General features: G+C 63.4%; 1 protein-coding gene across 2 annotated transcripts in view; it reads right to left on the reverse strand.

The window, feature by feature from the left end:
- Positions 1-217: 217 nt before the first annotated feature.
- Positions 218-2,950, reverse strand: part of LOC102438614 (interferon-induced transmembrane protein 3-like) — a 5,419-nt gene continuing 2,686 nt past the window's right edge. Inside the window, exons 2-3 of one of the 2 annotated variants that reach the window (XM_023748809.1) lie at positions 1,023-1,326; positions 218-482 (exon numbers count right to left, since the gene is read on the reverse strand). In XM_023748809.1, coding sequence (XP_023604577.1) covers positions 291-482; positions 1,023-1,271 — 441 coding nt within the window. In that variant the 5' untranslated portion in view covers positions 1,272-1,326 and the 3' untranslated portion in view covers positions 218-290. Of the gene's footprint in view, positions 483-1,022; positions 1,392-2,950 lie in introns of those variants that run through there. The other variant, XM_006108168.3, reaches the window with a different exon arrangement.

The following is a 2,950-nucleotide window of genomic DNA, read 5'->3' on the forward strand; positions in this document are numbered from 1 at the left end:
CCCTCCTGACCTTGCCGTCCAGGGTCAGGTCCGGGCCGGGCGAGGGCCGAGAGCAGGACAGATGTGCTCCTGCAGGGAGGATGGCCTGGCCGCTCCTGGCTTCGGATCCAGGCCCCTCCTGACCTCTGGGCAGCGGGCAGGGGGGCAGGTGGTGGTGGGTTCAGTCCCAGGGGCAGGCAGGGCTCTCACAGGACCCTCCCCAGGAAGAAAGACAGCGTTGTCACAGACATGTGCTTTATTGAACTCCTTTGCACACATGTGCGTGAAGCAGTTGGGAAAGGGGCAGGGCCTCAGTCTTGGGGCAGGTGATAGGAACCCACGTAGCCGCGATTCAGTGCAGTGGCGTAAAATACGACGACCGCGATGATGATCCCAAGTATGACAAGGAGGCCCAGGACCACGGCCCAGATGTTCAGGCACTTGGCGGTGGACGCATAGCTCTGGGCCCCAATCACGTCTCCCACCATCTTTCGGTCCCTAGACTGGGGGAGAAGAGATGGTGAAGGGTGTGGACGGGCCCTGGGGACAGCCGGGTGCTGTGACTCAGGCCTGGCCCTGGCTGCTCCCTGCCCAGACCAGCCTCCACCTGCCCTCAGCCAGGTCAGCGACCCCCTCCCTGTTCCCTGGAGCCTGAGCCAGGGGGGCCTCCCTCCCAGCCTCTCAGCCTCTCCAGGGCCTCTGGGCTCCTCTCCCCCTGCCCTGGCCCCTTTGCTGGCCTCTCCCCCTCCAGGGCTCAGGGTTTCCTGAGAACTTTTGTTCTCTAGCCAGAGCCCTGAAGCCACATGGTGAGTCAGAGGAGTGTAATTTCTGGTTGATCAACAGGATATTCCTTGGAGTCCAGGGGACAAAGGCTGACCCTGCTGTTCCCAAGCAGCCTCAGCGTGAACTGCACACACACACACACACACACACACACACACACACACACGGGCTCCTCAATCACAAGGGTCATCTGGGCAGCACACCTGTGGTGGCGCACACGCTTTCTGTGTAAACCCCCGCCTCCCCCTCCGAGCACCCACCTTCACGGAGAAGGCGAACGCCACGAAGCCCAGGCAGCAGGGGTTGAAGAAGAGGGTGTTGAACAGGGACCAGACGATGTGGTCGGGCACCACTGTGTCAGTCTGGATGTTGATCACCGTCGTCCCCGCTGCCATCGAGTTCTGGGGACCCCCCAGCACAGACACCTCGTGTTCCTCCTTGAGCACATCATTGGATGGATACACTCCGGCTCGGGCGCCAGAGAAGAAGGGCTGGGAGTTGGGGTTCATGGTGTCGGAGGGGAGCAGATGGCGTGTGGATGCCGATCCCAGGATAACGGAGCCTCAGCTGTGCTTCCTTTTTCTGGTAGTTTCCTTTCCCCCAAAGTTGAGTTTGGCTGTGTTCCTGGAGGGCGTCCCTGCTAAGGGAGTGTCAGGTTGCACAATAGTCCAGCAGCGTGAGGCCAAGGCCTGGGGGGGCAGCTTCCTGTCCCGGTCACTCCAGTCCGGCCTGTCAGCTACCCCAGGTCCTCATTAGGGCGTGATGGGTCCGGGGTGTGTCTCACCCCCTGAAGGGGGTGTTAAGGTAAAAAGATTCAGACCTTTAAGAAATTTAGTGCGTGTATTTGAGCCAAACTGTGGACCTAAGATGCAGGGAAGCAGAACCTCAAGGAATTGAGATAATGCTCCGGAGAATGTGGACTTCATACCTTGTTTTTATAAATTACCATCGAAAGGAAAATCCTTAAGTGGGTAACATGAAATTCATGGTGCAGCTCCGTGGGGGTCGGGTGCAGGCTGGGCTGTGGCACGTGCCTCTGAGAGCCGCCCCTGGGGGGCAGCAGCACAGGCGCACCCACCGCGCCAGGCAGGGCCCGCGGGTCGGGCTGGAGGTGTCTGCAGTCCACAGGGCCCCGGGGGGTTGTGGGGTGTGGCTTGGGGTTCCCACCCCTCCCAGCACAGCGCCCAGGTCGCTCTACAGAGCATGCGCGTCCTCAGCAGCAGCGCTGGGCTCTGAGAACCAGAAGGGAGTGTCCGGCCTTCACCTGGGGGCCAAGCAGGAGCCCGAGGAAGTGGGGGGGCGGCCCGAGAGCAGCTCAGAGGGAGAGGTGCGGGCCCCGCCCGTGGGCCTCAGTGGCTGAGGTTGAACTGGACCCTGGAGCAGGTCCATTCCAGGTGGAGGTTCAGTCCCGGTGCCTGGTTCCATCTCCGGGAGGCCCGGCGCGGGAGGCACCGAACCAGTGATGCTCTCTCCTCACTGGTGTTTCTCTCCCTCCCTCTCCTTCCTCTCTGATACCAATAAAAATATATTTTATAAAAATTTGCTGCGGTGCTTTGGACAGGTGTTGGGAGGGTCAGTAAAATCTCGCCAATGGACCCTTAAGATGACCCTTAAGGAGACCCTTAGTGCCTGCGACGCCCCCTGCGGGCGGAGGTGGGGAGGGCAGTGGGAGGTGCCATGGGCGCCTGGGCGGTGATGGGCTCCAGGTCCCGGGGCAGCTCCGAGGGGCCCAGCCGGTACCGCGCCTCCAACAGAAGTGCAGCCGGAGCAGAGCGGCGCCTGCGCACAAGGAGGTCGGATATTCAGAAACGCGGCCCGGCGAGCGCGGGGGCTCAGCCCGCGGCCCCGTCGCCGCAGGCAGGTGCTGCCCGAGGACTCGCCCCAGCACGGTCCTCACACTCCCTCCCGCAGCGGGACCCTCCGGAGCCAGGAGCTCCCGCAGGGGCGGGGCGGGGCGGGTCAGTGCCCTGGGCTCGTGGGGGAGGGAGAGGCGTCGCTGGAGGAGGGTGAGCCCCTGGGGAGGTGGCCTGGGAGGAGGGTGAGCCCCTGGGGAGGTGGCCTGGGAGGAGGGTGAGCCCCTGGGGAGGTGGCCTGGGAGGAGGGTGAGCCCCTGGGGAGGTGGCCTGGGAGGAGGGTGAGCCCCTGGGGAGGTGGCCTGGGAGGAGGGTGAGCCCCTGGGGAGGTGGCC

This window comes from Myotis lucifugus, unplaced genomic scaffold (genome assembly GCF_000147115.1).
Source record: "Myotis lucifugus unplaced genomic scaffold, Myoluc2.0 scaffold_1841, whole genome shotgun sequence".
In the NCBI taxonomy this organism is placed as follows: Eukaryota; Metazoa; Chordata; class Mammalia; order Chiroptera; family Vespertilionidae; genus Myotis; species Myotis lucifugus.